The following is an 18874-nucleotide window of genomic DNA, read 5'->3' as shown; positions in this document are numbered from 1 at the left end:
ATAGTTTTTACTCTGAATTGCAATTTCTCCCCCTTTTTAGAAACTGTACCATCACCCCTTCTTACACAGGTTGGTGGCTCCCATTTCTTTTTTGATTAGGTTTGTCCATTACTCTGTGGCTCAGGTAACTTCCCTTTTTTTCCTTCATTTTTCAACCTGCTATTCCTGAAAAGCTTTATCACTTTTCTTTTTGTTGTAACTTTGTGATCTTTTGCTTTCTAAGCATACCTTCTCTGTTTTTCCCTATCTGTTCCTCTGATTCCTTTTGGGCAGACCATATCATCTGCTTATTTCTCTAGCACTTCATTGACAGCTGAAACTCAAAATGAGCACAGAACTGAATGTTATCTTTTCTCTTAAACTTTTCCACCATCCTACATGCCATCCAAGCTCATACAGCATTGCTTAGCCAAGCTTGTTATATCTTCCTCCACAATTTATGGAAAGCCCATCTCTTTCTGTAACAGACAAATGCCATTTTTCATAAGCATTTTTAGTTTTTCAGAATTCTTGCCCAATACATATTGCCAGTCCATCCAAAATGCAGTTGGTGACATTGCTACTCTCATCTGTGAAACTATACTCATATTTTTAAAACTCATTTTTACCTTCAAGATGTGCGAAATTATTCTGCCCCTGCCCATAAATTAGATTGTCCTTTGTGTTTCCTCAACCCAACCATTCTGCTCCAATAATGTATTAGGATTACATATTCGTAGTTATTCTATTACATCCCCTGTACCTGTCATGACTTGAATATTCTGTGAATTATTGATCCTTTCAGTTCCTTGTCTACATACGCTCATTTTCCACATAACTATATATATGTATATATATATAAATATAAATATATATATATATATATATATATGTATGTATCAGTAGTTCTGGGGATGTTTCACTTTACTGCACTTCTTGTATGGCACATTTTTCTATTGTCAACCATATTATACTCAGGATTAATCATCTCGATGACCAATGCATGATTGTTAATGAATTAAAATAAAAATTAACTGGCTAAAGCCTTATTTTCATAATCCTCCAAGTATGAAATATAGATATCTATTCATAGAGACCTAAAACTGGAGGATTTCTATTTGGTCTTTATTTGGTGGTATTTTTTTGATGGGATATTCTTGGTCAATTCACATTTTTAACGGTTTAAGTATTGGATCTGCTAGTACATCCCTTTGGATATTCTGAATTACACAGTCTAATAGATTACATTTTTAAGGAAGTTGGTTAGGATATAAAATGTTCTTTAGAACTGACACCGTCACTACAGTCAAATTGACAAGGTCAGCTCTCTACATAAATTATTTTTGTTCTTTTAAAAGAGCCTTAGACCACAGTGCTCTTCAAGTAAGCCAGTGAACTCATCCATTTGGAGTATTTGAAGTCCCTTTTCGTGGTACTTTAAAAGCTGGATTTGGAATTCAGGATCTCCTGAGAATGAAAATTTTCTTCATTGCAGGAATACAGCGAGGGAGAGTGAAATGAAGGACATCCACTGTAGCTTTGAAACATTGAAAAAGCTCACTACAGTTTCAGGAGAATATTAAAAAATATGTTCTGATGAAATGCAGAATATACTTTTTCAGACAGATATCAACTATTTTAGAAAACTTAATAGTTGGCAATTTGCCAGTAGGTACAATGTATATAATCTGTTAAATAATGAACTTTCTCTGAAAGAACATTGGAGGAACATGGTGGAAAGGTGTTTGCTATGCTGTCTGTCCATACTTCAGGAAAGATATTAAGAGCAATGTTTCTGGATGTATGACTTGATTAGCCATACTGGAAGGAAATTAAGCAGTTGAGTGACTCACATTCCAGTTTTGTGCAGTATAATAGGGCATCCTCTAAAGTCTCCCATCAGCCCATGAGGAGCTGAGATGGCACCATGAGAATGTTTTGCCACATCTGAAACCCCGTAATTTATATATTAATAGCTCAGAGATTTCTGTAGCAGTGGTGTACAGCTAGTGGGTGAGCTGAAATGAGGCCATCGGACTTCAAACTGAGTGGTTATTATATCACTTGTGATGAAAATTTGCATTTTCACCTTGTAATCAATAGTCTGTAACACTGTGACTCACTTCAGCGACAAATAGCTGATAGTGGATATTCAACGCTGAAATCCCTTAGACTGTTAAAGCAATGTATGCATGTTGTCTATACTAATTCTCCTGATGGTAGAGTGTGTAGGGGTATTTAAATACCTCTTAGTACTCTGAAAAAAATTATGGAAAATACACTCAAGCCTTGCACTGCAAGAGTAAGATTGTATTTTTACAAGTAGGAGTAAGTAAACAGTAGATAAAACAAACTAACCCAAAAGTAAACAGATAGTTTGGCTTCATTTTGATGGGTAGAGAAATGTGTAACTATTTTACAACTAACTTGAAAAGATATTGCAGAAATAAAATGTTGGTATTGTCTGTAAATATTTACAGCACAAACGGGCAGCATGGACATAAAGTAAAACTGCTCCTGAACAGATATGCACTGGAGACAGAAGAATATTTCCCAGCAGTTGTACCATGCTCTGTATTTAGCCCAGAGTAAACAGAAAACACTCCATTAAGATGATCTCTCTTAATGCATTTATTTGGTCATGAAAACAATCAGATGAGCAATTAAGGCCTCCTAGGAGGTTCTTGTCTATGAATGCTTTCAGGACTGAGGTTTGAGAGTATAGACAGTGATACTTATCTTGCTGTGGATTAGTGAGCAACGGTAAGTTTCATATCAGAAAAGGTTCTTGCATCTGTTTTCTAGCTGGTGAAATAAGAACATTTTGCCTATATGTTACTTAGGTATCCCATATCACTATTGGCATGGGGAAAAAAAAATAAAGTTATAAAAAAGAATCAGAAAATGTTTATTCCAATTATTTTCATAACTAAAAACAATGAAGGCTAAAAGTACACATGCTGTTTGCTCTCATAACTTGAGTATCTCATGGTTTCTGTTGTACTTCATTCTTCTAGGCCTTTCCCTGAGGTCTGCCTGCTGCATAGCCATACGTATTAGATGACTTTGGGACCTGCATTACATCAACAATGAAGGGTTTATCTAGCAGCCGTAGTCATCATCATGGGGTTACCTGTGACCCTCCGTGTGACAGCCTGCCACATCACTCAGACAGGAAGCCATATTTGTTAAACCCGGTAGACCCCCATCCTGCAGACCACCCGTATTACACTCAAAGGAACTCTTTTCAGGCAGAGTGCATGGTGCCCTACAATGATCAGATTGCCAGCAGCACGTTCCCTCGGAGACACTACAACTCCCACCACGAACTCAAGGATGAGTGTGCTCTGGTTCCCCATGGAACTGCCAACAAGACTAATCGCATTCCTGCCAATCTTTTGGACCAGTTTGAGCGGCAGCTGCCTCTGAATCGGGATGGCTACCATACTCTGCAGTACAAGCGGACTGCCTTGGAGCACCGTAGTGACAGCCCAGGGAGGATCCGACACCTGGTTCATTCCGTCCAAAAGCTCTTTACCAAGTCGCATTCACTGGAAGGACCATCCAAGGGGAGCGTCAATGGGAGTAAAGCGAGCCCAGAGGAGTCACAAACAATGAGGTATGGGAAGCGCAGCAAGAGTAAAGAAAGGCGATCAGAAGGTAAGCCCAGATCCAATGCATCAGGATGGTGGAGTTCAGATGACAACTTGGACAATGATGTTTGCATTTATCATGGTCCCAGTGGGGTAATGACCATGGGAAGATGCCCTGATCGTTCTTCTTCCCAGTATTTCATGGAAGCCTATAACACTATTAGTGAACATACTGTGAAGTCATCCAGAAGCAATAATGATGTCAAATGCTCTACCTGTGCTAACCTGCCTGTGAATTTGGACTCCCAGTTAATGAAGAAAAGCTCTTGGTCCTCTACATTAACCGTGAGCAGAGCCCGTGAAGTTTACCAGAAAGCATCAGTTAACATGGACCAGACAGTGGTGAAGGCAGAGACGTGTCAACAGGAACGGTCATGTCAGTACCTCCAGGTACAGTGTGGAGAGCTGATTGCTGTTAACTGTGCTCTTCCATATCACAGGTGTTTGTGGGGGATGGATGCTAGGTCTGATATTTCAGCTTTCCTTAGGGGTATCTGATCACCAAACAAGGGGTAATGCAGCTGAAAATAAATCTATTTTCTTTTTCTTTTTCCTCTTTCTTTTATTTTATTTTTGTCAGCATTCAGTATTTCAAAGAAACAGTTTGTGTTGGTACAGGCTTAATTTTTTTCATGTGGGAAAAATAAGACCATTTTGTGTACTTTTTGCATTTATAAAGCAATCACAGTAGGGGCATAGAGAATGTGATCTTGTAGTGCTTGTAGTTAGCATTACAGTGTCAATTAACTGAATGTTACCAGGATACAAATTCTTTGATTTCTGTAATTTCAGGATTTGTCTCCATTTGCTGCTTGTTTTATTATGAAAGCTTTTGAGACCCTTTTGAGGAACTCTGAGGTACCTTAATACTTTCTGCAGCAGGAAAAAAACCTGTGTTCCTTTTTGCCACTGAATATAAATTCTCCTGAAATACTTATTGCAAAATGTCCAGATTTGTTTATCTGGCTCTCCCTCTTTTCCATGGCTTTGAGTCAAAAATATAAAAGCAAAAGGTTGAAATTATTGCTTGTTCTGATTATACATTTTAGGAGTACATCACCTACTCCCTCACAAGCTGTTTGCAGTTAATACAGCGTCACTATTTTTCACCAGTATTGTATCTTTAAATGTCAAGAATCAGATGTCTGCTCTTGGAGCTATCATACTGCCGGTGAATGTTTGTGGCAGGAACATGGATCAGAAAATATTAAAACAGTTTCATTCTTAGAAGAGCTGTGGATAGCATTTATGCACTTTAAACAGAGCACTATGGCACATCTAAGTGTGTGTGTACGATGGAGCAACGTTGCAGAGAGAAGAGAGAAGACTATGAGGAAAAAAGAGGTTTGCTAAGACAATTTGGTTTCATTTTACTGTAGTGGGACTGTTGTCTATTTGTATAGAAACTGTAACGAGTTTTCATGTATGGGCGCTTTAATGTCAGTTTCCACATTCTGTTGTTTGAGTCAGTATGCAGAGAAAGCGTAGGACTGTAGCATCCACATTTTAAAAAATTATCTTAAAAAGTATTAATGAATGGCATGCAAAATAATTCTAAATGCCAGCTTCTGGGATTCTAAGCTTTAAATGTAAAGAAGAGGATCAGTGTATTTTCTGTTAATCTCTGGGGGATCAGAGTGTGGGACGAGGGGGTAATATAAGCACTCAGTATGTTTACAGCTGTACATATGGACTGGGGAGGGACAGAGGTTTCAGAATAGCCTAAGGTTGCAACCTTTTGAGAATGGCTGCATTAAGTTTCTTTTGTCTGAATTCTGTAAGGGAGAAGAAATTGTTGTCTTAGACTTGATTGTTGTGATTACTTCAGACCTTGAGATTTCTTTTATTGATGTTTTTGTTTACTCCTTCGATCTTCCTCTCCGGTTTTGATAAAATAGCTGACAACTCAGTATATGACCATATGCCAAGAAAAGAGCAAAAAACTGTGCCAGCATTAGCTTTAAAGTCCCTCCATAGGGACTTTCAAACAATGTTTAACTGATGGGAATAGACTCCTGAAGTGGAATTAGATGATATTATCTTTGTCTGAATGAAATAGATGTCCAACAGTTGTCAAGAGCAGAAATTAGAATAACTAAATTCTCACTTTGTTTCTTATCCTGATTATGTTCTCACTTGTACTTTTGTTGTGGTTTTCCATTTCATTTCATTTCATTTTTTCCAATTCTGTGCCTGTTTAAAAAAGGTCAGGGAAGTATAACTGAATTAAAACAGTTAAAAATATAAAATAATAAAATCTTACTCAGATTTTGATTAACATTGGAAATATTCAAACATACATGGTAGTTTTAAAGGAGTAGATAGGGATCATTCTTCTCCCTTTGCAGCTTAAAAAGATAATGAATGGATATAGACAGTAAAAACTCTGTATTGTTGAATTCATCCCATTGCCTTTCCCTTCACTGCATTACTCATCTTTTTTACGCTGCAAGCCCTCTGGGAGTTGGACTCTGGTTCCTTTTGTGTTTCCCCAATGCCCATCACAATGGAGGTCAGAATATTATTACTGAGGCCTTTTGGCTGTCCTGTAATGTAAATATATATTAACAATGGTAGAGTATCCCTCTGTCCATGGGATGTAGAAGCATTCTGAGTATCTGTTATTTTCCTGATGACCTTCTAATCATCGTACCAAAGGACTGACATCCTGTGTTGTTAGAACAATTAGGAATGCACTAAATGAGATAAAAGCTACTTAGCTGCAAATTCATGTCAGTACTGGACAACTCTGATAATGATTTTAATTAAACAAAGCCTCTTTGTTGCTTTATTTAAATCATTAGATGTTAAATAGATGCTCTTATCAACTCACTTGTAATTTAAGCCGTCGTTTATTGCCCAGGACATAATCTCTCTGATCCTTGAAGGAAGGCAACTATTTCGTCCATGCAAACTGTTCTTGTGACAGTATCTGGATTCACAGAAGGAGTGATGCTATCTCAAACTCATAGTAAAACAAAATAAAACAAAACAAAAAAAAACTTAACCCCTGTAGCTTTGACTATGTCAGAAGTCACAGATAAACTCAAGTTCATTTCTGCCTGAAACAGTTTTTAGCACAAAAGTATTTGGATGAATTCACAGTGTAAAGACATGGAAATAACAATTATCTCACTTAGTGTGATATTTTCCACAAAGGAAAGGAGCTGGCAGTTGCTCATGTTACAGATGGGCTTATTTCTCATAACTTGGAATTTGGACCATATGCAGCGTCCTCCCGCATCCCAGCCTTCCCTTACCCCAGCAGGCTCTGCTCCAAGCTTGCTGCTGAAGTGCAGTGTCCAGCCTCTGAATTTGAGGGGAGGGAGCAACCAAGGAGGCTTGGCTCCAGTCTGTGCCTGTGGGATCTCAGAAATGGTTATTGGCTCATGGGATGGTTTAAAGATGGTCACACAAACTTTTCCTTTCAGTGAAGTTTAAGTCTTGGAATACTTTTTCCCTTTTATCTCTATTTCTCCTTTCAAGAATGAGGAGCTGTGCAGTAGAAAGATGAGATCCTTTACTGAGCAGCTTTTTACTTCAGGAAAAGTGTTATTTGATACAGGTTGGATTGATTTGAGGGAAGGTGAGATGGAACTGTTTTTGTGTTTTTTTTTCCTCTTAGTTATTATTCAAAATTGTTTCCTTGACTTGAGATAATAATATATGAAGCAGTGGACACCTTCCACTTTTCTAGTAGCTTCTCATTTGTAATAATTAAGATTTAAGCAAAATATGAAATATAAGCAGTCATATTTTTCTGCAAACAATAGAGTTTAAATACACTACTAGATATTTTTGACACTTTTGTTTCACTATGAAGTCATGATTATTGAAGCTAATTGAGTATCAAATACATGGCATAGTTTGTCTCTAATGATATTTTTGCTATTCAGTATGCCCTGTAATTGCTGCCCTCAGTCCTTGGTCCATTTGTTAAGAGATGGAGAATTCAAAGGATGATATTTTTTGCATTATTCCTCTTTCCCTCTAATGTGAGTTCGTCATATGTTTTCTGTTGACCCAATTTGATGAGACTGAAGTCAGCTGTGTCAGATATTCAGGGCTGAAGAAGGACAGTTACTCCTGAAAGCTGAAGTGCGGTATGTGGGGACGACTGTGCCATCATCTGAGCTCTGCATTTGCATCAAAATCCTTTGGTGGGAGACTATGGGAAATACTATAAAAACTGTAAGCCAACTTTCTGGATGTGATAAGCATTTCCTGGTTTTTCAAAGACTGGATCTGGTGGCGGATGATTCCGGTTGGTACAGTGCTCAATTTCCTATGGGAAGGTTGATGATAATATGCAGGATGTCCTGTAGTGTTAAGAAAATCAAATAGTTAAAGTGACTTGCTTTCTAGTCATAGAAAAGGCACTTTCATTGTTTCTTAGGAGACATTGTTAGTACTGATCCTCTTTCTGTGTCCATGGGTCACCAAATATGTGGTATGACCTCATCCTAAATCAGGATGTTAATAAGGATCAGGATCTGTCATAGTATTTGTTCGTGTGGCATGTTTACATTGCAAAGTGTTCATCCTTGAGACACAGAAGTTCATAAGATCTGTTATCTGTGAAAGTCTATCTGCATTTTCAGCTGTTCTCTACTTCTGCTTCATTTGTGTTGTCTGTGTTTCTGTCACCACTATCATATTCAAATTAATTTTTCAGTTTATCCTTGCATATATATGAAAGTTATGTTTTAATGTCCACTGTTGTTGATCTTCCATTTTTCATGCATCTGAAGACCTGTGTTTTTCTCTCTTAATCTGTTATGAATTAAAAACAAATTGTCTATGCTTCCTCCTGCAAGTTACCAGTTGGATTTTAAAAGTATATCAGGTGCAAGTTTCAAATGATTTTATTCAACTCATATAAGAAATATTTTTTTGTAGTAAATCTAGTGAAACAATTTAAACGAGCAATTTTAAAATAATAAAGTGCCACATGTTACAACATAGTCTAGGGCACGTAGGCACGTACCAGGTAAAGGAATAATAAATATATAGAAATTGTTAAATGCCTGTGATTTTTAAACAAATTACTAACTAGCTACATTAAAACTGAAAAAAAGAAAGTTATTAGTCCTACAAAGCTAATTTATTTCCCTTTGAAAAGTGCAAAGGGATGGTTAGTGAAAGGAATGAATAGTTATGGAATTTGGGGGCACGTGGAGGTTATAAATAAAGGGGGAAAATTGCTTATTTTTTAACAAATACATTAATAAAAATAATTCCAGTAAACCTACATATTGGATATCTAGCCTACCTGCAAATGTTGCTAAGATGCCTTTACCATACTGACAGAAAAAGTAAGGAGAATGTTTCAGGACAGCCATCCTCTTCATCCTTGCAGTGCATTAATTTACCTTTCCAAAAAATTGTCATTTGAAAGAATGGAGAGAATGATATTGCTATATATTTCACTTTAAATACTGCTGTGTTCTCAATCAGTTAATTAAAATCTGAACTGACCTTTGGCTTCTGAGTAATGCAGTATTGGAGGCCATCTAAGTACTAAGAGAGCACAATGTCAGTACGTCACACTTAGCTGTGATTTTATCTGCCTGTGTTTCTTACATTGTCATTTTCTATCCCTTGGTTTTATCCTCATTCTTAACTTCTTTATATTGAACATACTGTCACTAATGTTAATTTTTTCCAGATTAACTTGAAGAATGATTCTCAGTTCATCCTGCTAGTGTCCTTATGTTCTCATAGCTCATTCACTGAAGAAAATAATTCTGTCCCTTTTTTGTATTGCTGGCATACAGTATAGAGGATTTATCAATATACTTGGGTGACGCTATGTTATGTATACTGTTTTTATAAAAAATATTTGTGAAAGCTAAGGATTCAGCTAAGTGAGCACTTGTTATCTATTTCAGTTCCTCATAGTATAAACATGGATAAGACTTGATTCAGTCATAGATTTGACTCCTTCCTGTAGTACAGAATATCTGGAGTGTTCTAACCTGATTATTTTCATTAGTTTTACAGGGAGGGAAAAAAAAAAAAAAAAAAAAAAAAAAAAAAAAAAAAAAGAGATAGAAAATAAAAATGTTAACAAAAACCTTCAAGACAAATACAGTCAAGTAAACAGGATAAATTCCTAACATTTCCTACAGAGACTTGCAGAGTGGCTGGGAAAAAAAGCACTGAGTGGTGACATGACTTCCTTATTCAGTGTGAAATAATAAGGAATATTTCTTCTGCATCTAGTTGTTGATTTTGTTTGTTTCTTCCTTCCAAGAGTGAAATTTGTAGCACAGATATTGAGTGGGGAATGCCACTATGTCAGGAAAATGGTTTGAGGTATGGGCAGCTGGAGATGGTTTCTCTTCTGCTCAACAAAGACTTCTGCACTGTATCTGTTGTACAGCTAAGCTTCTATCTAGCATTGAATTAAACAACATGATCTTGAATCTCTTGTATGTTGTATCTACTTTCATGAACTTACCCTGGGTTTATGCAATGGACTGTCTTGTTTGGGTGGAGGGCAAAGTGATTATATGACTTAAAACCATAGAATCATAGAATTGTTTGAAGTGGAAGAGACCCTCAAAGGGCATCCAGTCCAGCTCCCCTGCAATGAACAGGGACATCCACAGCTAGATCAGCTTGATCAGAGCTCCATCCAGCCCTAACTGGTGTGACTCCTGGGATGGGGCATCCACCACCTCTCTGGGCAACCTGTTCCAGTACCTTTATTGTAAAAGACTTCTTCCGTGTATCCATCTAAATCTTCCCTCTTCTGGTTTGAAGCCATTTCCCCTTGTCCTATCACAATGACTTCTGAGAGTTACATATTTGTCTTACAAAAGGCTAATCACTATGCAGTGCATATAAGACAATGTGAGAGCTTTGATAGCTCAGGGCATCCAGAGATCGTCTTTAAATTGTTGCTGAGTATTTCATGCAAATAAGTTTCTCTCTAGTTTTGCTTTAGTGATATAACCTCAACCTGTTGATGATATTTTTGAGGGGAAATCTTCTAGATATCTTGGTCTCTACCAACTCACTTCCCAGCAGATGTGAGTCAAGACCATGACCTTGATTCAGTATCCACTGAGATGGTGTTGCAAAGCAGAGGTGATAGTTTGGTGTTACTGAGAAGATGTACTATTAAGACCTGAAACCAGTAAAATTTTCCTAGAACTCAACAGCTTCTTACCCTTCTTCATTCTTACTCCTACTTAACTGCAGTAATCCAAAAGAAAACACTGGAAGTTTCAGTGAAGACTGGCCACTGTATACTAACATGAGACAGAAGCTAGTAGTCAGCTGGTGATGGTAGGTTAACTGCATTACTTACAGTCGTTGCCTGTGAGAGCATAACATTAATAACATTGGAGATGATCCAGTTCTAGTCAAGCAACAGAAACAGCAGCAGGGCTTTTTCTTTCAAAATACTCTCTCCATCACATCTGTTTCTCTTCCAAGGATTCAGATTCAGCAACATGTTCTCCCATGGCTAATTTCTTGCCAGGTGATAGTGGGCTTGTAATCATGTGTTGCAAAGGAAAGGTAAAATGGCATCTCATTTTACGTGTTTTTTTGTTATGCAAGATAGTCAGTGTATGCAGGTGCTGAAGCAATTGGAAAGAGAGGTGATTCATCCCAAAGAAGGTGTCTAGAGGTGAAAGAACATTTCTCCATTCTAGCTGTGGAAAGTGTCCCTTCAAGGACTGGAATTAATGTTAACAGTCATTCTTCAGGTTCCTGCTGTCCTTGGGAGAGGAGCATTATCTCATTACAGCCAACTGCCCTGAAAGGGCAGCTGGAAGCTGCAATGGAAAGCTTCAGGGGTTTTGAGAAAGATGAAACATGAGTATCACTGGAGTAGCTTTAATTCAGAACCTAAACTCAAGTCTGTCTGAGCTTCATTTTCCCTTAGATAATAGAATCTATAGCTGTTGTTTGGCATTCTTTCTGCAGAAAATGTTTGAGGGAGGCAAACCTGGAAAGTCCTTGTCTGTAGCCAGCATGTCCAAGTGGTTCTCTTTACTGCTGATTGGATTTTTACATGCAAAACAGGAGGAGAAAATTAATTTTGGAGTCCAGTTGTGGTTGTTTTGTGCAGGAGACACATTTCTTATCATAAGACAGGCTGTGAATCAGATTATTGAGCTAGTAATAAAGAAAGCTTTTGATGAAAGAAAATTATAGACAGTAAAAACAATTGGAGAAGTTTTACTATGAGGATTCATACTGACTTTTCAAATTAACATTAAAGGAACTGAGACTGCAGTTCTTCACAGCACTCATCCAGGTTTGATGCAAAGTGTGGGCACTCAAGACTGAGGAAGTAATGTTCTATTGAAGACAGGCCATTAATATTCTTCATATAAAACTAAATTAAATGAATTTATAATAGAACTCTACTGCTGAAATCACACAAACTGAATCAGGACTTGCTGCAGATACTGAAAATATTAAATTTACCCTAAATGGAAACAACCTCACTGTCTTCCTTTTGGAAAAGTCTTGAAACTTGCTAAATACATATTGTTCTTTAAGGCTTGCAAGACTTGCTTTACATTTTGTGTACTTCAGTTATTTTTCATGCATGCACATTGATAGAGTGAAATGCTGCTTACCTTCATTGGGCTGATTAATTCAATATTTACGAGTGCTAGGAATAGGCTTAGTAAGAGGAAGATGGCAATTGAAACTTCCATAACAAGGCACAGAAGAAGCATAATAACAGCTAAGGAAACCAAATTGCATGAGGTTGAAAATCTGCAGTGAGCAGTCATTAAGCATTGTTCTTTAGTCGTGTGATTTCATTTCATTAAGTATTTGCATACTAATAGAAAGCTAAAGTTACAAGTCTACTGCTGTGAGTGATGGTTAGCCACTCCCTTCCAGTCCTTGTGTTTACTTCTGTAGTCATCCCCATTGCTTTGGCAAAGCACAGGGAGAAGCCTTAATGCTTTCAGCTGCAACAAACCAAATCAAACTACAAATCAATAATGAACTTAATTTGCTATAGAGACAGTCTGTTTGCTACTTCATGCAATAAGGTAAGCTAATAACAATTCTGGGGGAAAAAAAAAAAAAAAAGAAAAGGAAACTAGATATTCTAATTCTTATTTTTAGGGCTTGAATATGATGTTTTCTTCATCCTTGTCCTTACGTGCTAGGTTTATTTCACATACCACCAAGTCTGAGCTTCTGCAATGAATGTCTGAAAACTGTGGGGCCGTTATACCTATTTGCTTAGTTTCTTTATTCAGGGATTTGGATTAGCTATTAGGGAAAGAAAAATATAAAATACAAAATAAAAAGCTTAAAGGAATTGGTCAGTGGTTTCAGCTGGGACAGAGTTGATTTTTCAGTCTAGTCTGGCTAATGATGAAGTGTGACCACTTCCAGAGGACCATAAATTCAATTAAACAACAGGACAGATAACCAGTACACTGAATGAGACTGAATCCAGGTAAGATATTGGCTGGTGGCAGCATGTTATCTGCATATTCTCTTCTGTTTACAAAACTTACCTGTCACTGAATCAAAAGAGTATATAGTCAAACTCAATTTTCTTATTTGTAACAACCAATTTATTTCTAAGTGCCTGTTGGAGAACTGAAGTCACAGTTTTAAGTAGATTGCCTGGCTCAGTGGCTACTGCTGTATATTTTGTGTGTATTTCAAGTAATGCTGGTTTTATGTTTCACTGGGCTTTTTTGTATAATTAAAGCACACTCTTGATTACTTGATTTGTAAAGAAACAAGTGTATATAATCTTTTTTACTTCAGTAGTGTGAATGCTAATAGTTTTATTTTAATAAAAAACGATGTTCATTGTTAGATCTGAGTTTAGTTCTTCCCCTTTTCTCATAGGAGTAGAAACAATCATACAAGTGATGTTTCTGCTTGATATTCTGATATTGAAAAAAAAAAAAAAAAAAAAGAGAGATTGCCAAGGTAATTGGCTAACACAATTTTCTTAAAAGCATGAAACAGCTCTATCTCAGGTGTGTCAATCTTAATGCCATTAATCCTCTGAGGAAGCTGTTACCATGCATATACACTTGCACGCAGCATAGTGTGTGACCTTGCAAGATATATAATAGTGGCCATTCAAATGAAGTCAGAACCTGTGGGAAAATCTCTGCAGATCTCCTGAGTGAAAAAATGAAAAGGAGTTGAAGGCTGACATAGGTAATTCCCCCAGTGTTTTTCTAGCTCAGCAGAAGGAAATGTGCTACAGTATATTTAGTACCATATATACAGAAACTGAATGCAGGAAATAATTTGATCAGTTATATTTTCTCAATTAGTATTTTAAAGAGGGTTTTATGTTTTTCTTCATTCCCACAATGCAAATGGTTTACTGTTGACAGTAAATTGCATTGCCTACTGTAAGCTGTTACAGCCATTCATATTGCCACCAAAGAAAGCAGCTCTGAAAATCAGGTCAGTTCTTGTAGCAAGTATTGCCCAAGGTATTTGTCTGTAGACACAGAAATATAAAAACATTGGTGTTATTTTATGTCTCTAATTTCTAAACAGAGAAAAAAACTATGAGAAATGCTGAGCTTTAAGGGTTGTTTGACCTGGCAAGAAATACACAGACAGTGCTTTAAGATCCTTTTATACAAAGCACCATAACTGTTAACAGTAGAGACAAAGATCAATTACTTCTAAAACTTGCATTTCTTTACCTTGCAAGTGCTCTCATACATTTACCCTATGGCTTGCTGTTTCCTCCTACCCTGTCTTCTGAAATCAGGGTTTCCAACTTGTGAAACTGAAATAAAAGGAGTTGGGTCCATGTTTATTTCCTTACTATTCCTTTAAATACTGAAACCTTATCAGGAGAAAAAGAAAACAAACAAGAAATGCCAAACCTTAAATATCCTCATATCTGCAATAACACTGGGTGAAGTGTTTAACTGACATAGCAGGCCTCTCATTCCCCCCACCTTTGGAATCAAATTTCCATTACTGTGTTTTGCTGCACCTTTCCCTAGACAAGTAAGGTAGTTTGTGCCAACACTCTGACTTCCTCAATGTAAAAACTGAAATTAGAAGCCTATCTGGGTTGATATTTTAGGCTGTTCTCTAACTTTGGGTCCTTTTCGTGGTTATAGCCATCTTTTTCATTGATACAGGATTTACCCTTAAAACCATCAGATGGCAATGAAAGTTGGGTTGCATTTGTATAATCTTCTTTTTTTTTTTTTTTTTCCTTGCACATGCAAGTAACAATTAGTATACAAAACAGACTGTGTGTTTGTGGCACTGTCTGAGACTGCTTTGCCCCTGCTTTCTTTTCGGACAGCTAGGGCTTTTTTCTTCAGCTAGAGTGCTTAAAAGGCAGAAGAGCTACTGAAATGATACTGTGCTGTTATTTATAAGCTGCCCTACTTCCCTGAGCTAGCAGAGCTCAAACTGGAGACTTCCTTCTGATCATCTCATACAATTTGTGCAGCTAGGGGCTTTAAAGCTCATCACAGGGCACTTATATCTATCTGCAGTGTGTGCGTGTGTAAATTTTTGTGGCAAATTCATTCCTAACAGCTTTCAAAACATGGCCTGTTGTATCTAAATCCTTTTGAGAAGCTTTGGGATTAAAAGTAATGTACTTTTCTATGGGATTATTGATAACAGAACTTAGGAATTTCAGAGTTATTGTGCCCACCGAAGCTATATCTCATCAGTACTGTAGCTATAAACTACAGCACTAAATTTATTTGTCTATAATGTAATACAACTGCAAGTGTTCACCTGCCTGAATTATGGGTGTGAGCACTGTAACTTTATTTCCTCTGGCTTTTGCCCAGTTAAGGATGACAACCCTAATGTCATATTAACGTTTTATTTGCCGCATTAAAGGCTGATTCACAAACTTTTTTTAATGAGAAAGAGCACAAATCTTTAACTAAAATATAATGAATAAAGCATTTAACAGGTAAAAGTACATGTCCTCTGAGAGGTCATGGATTCTCTATTATGGTCTTACTTAGCTATGAAATAACTTTCTGAAAAGCAATTGGATTTCAAGTCCAAACTGGAGGCCAATCATTTTGTCAAAATGTCAGCAAAGCTTGGTCTTTCTCTGTTAACTCATTAACTGTATGAGTGACTTGAAAAGCCAAGCCTGACAAGCAGGAGCCATAGGCTCCTAGGTGTATATGGGGGCTGTTCAAACACAGATTGAATTTCCTTTGTTTGCTGATGCTGTAGGCCTAGAACCAATGCAAGAATCAGTGCTAGAGGAGGTGTGCAAAATGTTCCACACTCTTGTATGTCAAAAATCAAACCCACTACCAAGTACTATGTTCATTTGCACATTGCAAAGATGTGCACATCGAATAAGTGCACCATCAGCTTTCCAGATCTGAGGTCTAGATGTAAACTCAAAAGTCATAGAAGGAAAACATTGCAAATGCCTTTTTACTTGAAAAGGAAATTTATCAGGGCTGTATATTCAAACCGACAGTGTGTTTTGAAAATACTTTGTGCTCTCTCGGTCTGTAGACTTTAGAGGCTTCAGAGTCATCCCGTTACTAGAAGGATATTTTAAGTGATCTTAAGTGTATTTATTCAATTGTTTCCCATGGATATAGAATTCTGTATGCATTTGTTCAGGAAGAAAAATTTGACTGCCTTATGCAACATATATTCTTGAAGACCATGGAAATATGTTAAAGGGCGGGGAGGTGAGAGATAAGAAAGAAATCAATAGAAGGAAGAAAAAGAAAAAAACAAGTAACAAACTTTGCATAATGCTGGAACATAAGTATGTAAATACTTCACATAAGTAGTGTTTCCAGAATAATTAACTAAATGATACTTGAGGGGGAGGGGAAGGTCTTTTTGGTTTAAAAAAGATACAAGGAAAAAACTAGTTAAATAAAAATAGGAGTGGTTCAGAAGTCTGAGTCCTGAAACAGAATACAGAATTGTAAGTGAACATGTTGATAAAGATATAAACTAGATTACATTTTTAGGATTAAATCTTGAGTCCTCAGAGGAAAAAATTAGGCATCCAAGTGTGTTTAGCAGGGCATGACTTCAGATCAAGAGGAATACTGAAAATAAGAAAAATTGTTGTATGAAAGGAAAAAGTTGTATGACTCAGATATTCAGACTAATGTAATTCAAAAAGAGGATCCGTACACACTGATGAGGGTCTGGTTAATCTAATTATGCTATAGAATTAATAGTATTATAACTTCACAGTTGCAAACCTAATCTTGTGATCCTTGAGACACAGTGACTTGAAGTATGTCTTGAACCAAAAATCAGTCTGGTGTGTTTGGATTCACATTTGAAAAGACTGCAATCTATATTCATATTTCATCTTTTTGTGCCTTGTCAAGAGTACCCTGTTCTAGTTTGTAAATCCTTTGAATGAAAATGGTAGTTGCCAAAGAAAAGCAGGGATCCTCCACCATAAATGGCACTCCTCAGTTAAATGGGACTGAAGATGGGCCACTGCCCATGTGAATTTTCATAATGGTTCTGTGGTATCTTAGCATGATCAAATCTTGCTGTGAAACTGCATCACAGAGAAGTACACTAATAAGAGTATTGGGTTTATAACTGCAGGTTCCTCAAGATGAATGGTCTGGATACACTCCACGAGGCAAAGATGACGAGATTCCCTGCCGGCGGATGCGTAGTGGCAGTTACATCAAAGCCATGGGGGATGATGACAGTGGAGACTCAGACACAAGTCCGAAGCCATCTCCAAAGATTGCTGCACGGAGAGAGAGCTATCTCAAGGCCACCCAGCCATCCCTTACAGAGCTCACCACCCTCAAGTAAGTCAAACTTTTTCTACATTATATAAAGCTCTTAATTAAGACATGTATTGTCTGTTCATCTTTGATTCTGCTATTCACTTCTGGACACCAGTAAAGGAAAAATTGTGATTAGTAATGACCTATTTTTGAGGGTAGACTTGGCCATGTATTTCAGTGTTATTTTGCAAAGGGGCCCAACTGCCTGCACTTCAACTTTGCAAAGTATTTCAGCCTGTTAGTGCTAACTGAAGATGCTCATGAGTGCAATAGGTCTGTTCTTTGAATAATTTGCTGAATTACAGCTTACACCTGCAGAAGGTTTACATAACTGTGTGTTTATATATGAGTACCACATGTAAAATTAGCTCAAAGCTAGTCTTTGCAACTCATCAGAGGGTATCTGACAGTTAATTAAAGAGAACAATGGCTTTCTGAAAATAGATAAATCCGTGGTTTCCACTATTCAGTCCATTCGGGATTGCACTGTTTATTTGGTGGAAAAATACAAACAAAACTGAAATGTCTTAAATTATTTATAAAAGCTTTAGTCAACATCAAAGAAGAATTTATGGGTTTTACGTCATATGGTACTTTATTTCATTGAATCCTTTCAAAAGAATCCAAATTCTCATGAAAATTGCATGAATTGACAGTTTTGGTATTCATGTTTTCTTTTAAATGATTCTAAAATGGAGAGCTCCCCTAAAGCAATAAAATAAATTACATCCATTAAAATAAAATAAAAAAAATAAAAAAAAAAAAAAAAGTGTGGATTTAAAGCAACAATTGTTTCTGTCTGTCATCTGCAAAAATTTGCAGTGAATCATAGTTCACCGAACCAAAAATAACCTAATTTTAGTACAACATGCCTAAGGCTGTATCTTTAAAATGGAAACAAAAAGAGCTGTATCTCTTCTAGTATCCATGATTAGAGACAAAAGACTCCTTCTGCGTTTCCCTCATTAAATTCCTCTCCTTCCTCTACCCCATGTTTTTCCCTGCAATCCTATCTGAGTAAAAGATTGTAGAGGAAGGTGTTTGATCCTTGTTAAAAATGTCAGGCTTTTGACATCAGTGATGAATAGACCAGAAGACCACACAACACTTATTCCAGCTCTCTGTAGCAGCCTGCCTATCTCTGGGGGAGTTGGCAAATGTGTCTGCTGTGTGTTTTTTCATTAGTCTTGAGAGGAGAAAGTAGTCTCGTTTTCTGCAGGGATTTTCATGAACTTGCCAGAGGTTGCTCAAGGAGATCCAGCAATTCCTCTCATCATCCAACAGACCTTATCTTACCATTTCCTGAGCCAAAACTGCCCCTCTGTGATTAGTTACGGCAGCCAGCACAGAGTCACCTAGAAAGGTGAACATAAACATTAGGTAGCACAACCTCCACAAAGCCTTGCTTTATACACAGACATGCCATGAAGAATGGAGTTTATCCGTCCCGAGACCACAGAAAAATATGTTCAATAGTTCCGC

At 37.1% G+C, this 18874-nt stretch overlaps 1 protein-coding gene across 4 annotated transcripts in view; it reads left to right on the top strand.

The window, feature by feature from the left end:
- The window catches only part of DLGAP1 (DLG associated protein 1), a 375465-nt gene that overhangs the window by 238978 nt on the left and 117613 nt on the right, over positions 1 to 18874 (top strand). For 3 of the 4 annotated variants that reach the window (XM_072327378.1, XM_072327379.1, XM_072327380.1), the window contains 2 exons: positions 2997 to 4022; positions 17199 to 17413. In XM_072327378.1, the coding sequence (XP_072183479.1) occupies positions 3069 to 4022; positions 17199 to 17413 (1169 nt within the window). In that variant the 5' untranslated portion in view covers positions 2997 to 3068. Of the gene's footprint in view, positions 1 to 2996; positions 4023 to 4791; positions 4977 to 17198; positions 17414 to 18874 lie in introns of those variants that run through there. The other variant, XM_072327381.1, reaches the window with a different exon arrangement.

The sequence above is a fragment of the Excalfactoria chinensis genome, chromosome 2, assembly GCF_039878825.1.
Source record: "Excalfactoria chinensis isolate bCotChi1 chromosome 2, bCotChi1.hap2, whole genome shotgun sequence".
NCBI classification, from domain to species: domain Eukaryota; kingdom Metazoa; phylum Chordata; class Aves; order Galliformes; family Phasianidae; genus Excalfactoria; species Excalfactoria chinensis.
Note: the sequence above shows the minus strand (reverse complement) of the source record. Positions and strands in the feature narration are given on the sequence as shown.